Source organism: Rhododendron vialii, chromosome 5a, assembly GCF_030253575.1.
Source record: "Rhododendron vialii isolate Sample 1 chromosome 5a, ASM3025357v1".
NCBI lineage: Eukaryota > Viridiplantae > Streptophyta > Magnoliopsida > Ericales > Ericaceae > Rhododendron > Rhododendron vialii.
In genome coordinates, this window is record NC_080561.1 from 4,477,424 (window position 1) to 4,478,783 (window position 1,360).

The 1,360-nt window shown below is 42.5% G+C and overlaps 1 protein-coding gene across 1 annotated transcript; it reads left to right on the plus strand.

The window, feature by feature from the left end:
• Positions 1 to 796: 796 nt before the first annotated feature.
• Positions 797 to 1,360, plus strand: LOC131327455 (uncharacterized). The gene is made up of 2 exons (XM_058360622.1): positions 797 to 814; positions 926 to 1,360. Exons 1-2 carry the CDS (start codon positions 797 to 799, stop codon positions 1,358 to 1,360), a joined length of 453 nt encoding a protein of 150 aa, XP_058216605.1.

Here is a 1,360-nt window from a genome sequence, read left to right on the forward strand (position 1 = left end):
GAGAATATCGTTTCGGAACACTGCAGGCAATGATATTTAGCGTTCTCTTCACAGAGGTAACAAAATTGAGTATGGGGATGGTAATGATCAAGAAGAGGAAAACATAGTCATGTTGGAGATTTTATTTATGTTCATGCTGGATGCTCTGGCTGTCATACCTCTGTATATGGAGCCAAATGCGCATCCGTCACTGGAGGAAGTGGCATTGAATGCCATATAGCCTGATCAAGACCAGAATGTCTCTTCTTTTGGTCTTCTGAACTATTGAGTTTTCATGACGAGTGACGAGAAAGCATTTGAGATTGTATCGTTTGGGACGAAAGCTTGTAATTCAAAATTACTTTGTAGTACCCATCTCAGATAACTTAAAAATGACGTATTATTTACTGCTCTTTTTGTCGCGATTTGATTATCCACTTTTGAGAATCTACAAAGAAAACATAGTCAATTATACTTTTGTAATAATCTCCGTTTTGTAAATGTCGTTGAGCGTTTATCAATACAATCTTCTCACTTAGTCAATTAGTTTGGCTTTGTCAAAATTCTTTGTAATGATCTCCGTTTTGTAAGTGTCGCTCGGCGTTTATCAATATAATCTTTTCACTTTTGACCAAAAAAAAAAAGACGCTACTAATAATCAAACTTATTGAGAATCAAGCGGTTACTTCTCTTGTTCTTCCTCATTCTTCTCCTGGCTCTGGGTGAGGTAGTTATTCTGGCAAACTGCTTCTTCGTGCACCTTGTCTTCAACTACCTTTGCCATGATCCAAACGTGTTTTGCTTGCTTCTTGACCATATGCCATGCGTCCTTAATGTATGTTTTCGACGAGTCGACTAGTCCTTTCGTTGCTTTAAGCCACGGGTATGTCATGATCCAACCTGGTCGATCAATGGTGGCCAATTTGCTAAATTATGTTGTAAACAGAACCCAACGAGGCGGGTGCGGCTGTGGCTGGGGACGTACAAGACGGAGGAGGAGGCCGCGATTGTTTACAATAATGCCGCGCTCAAGCAGCGTGGACCAGATGCTCTGAGGCCGCCGGGTAGGGATAAAACGGAGATCAACGTGACGTCGGTCTCCGGTTATACGAATCGGGAGAGGAGTGTAATAACGTCATATCTTCTCCTACTTCGGTACTTCGGTTCAGGACTCTTTCCAATGATCGATGCCGAACCGGTTCGAGAGGCCACAGGCGAAAAGACGATACTAATAAGGATCATCAACCAGTACTTCAAACGAGGCAATGACTGCTGTGTACCGGTCGAGACGAAGACCGAACCAAGTGGTCAAACGGTTCAAGAAGTTGTTCAGTGTCGCGGTGAAACTAATCCATTACAAAATGAATGGCTAGGAAGCTAA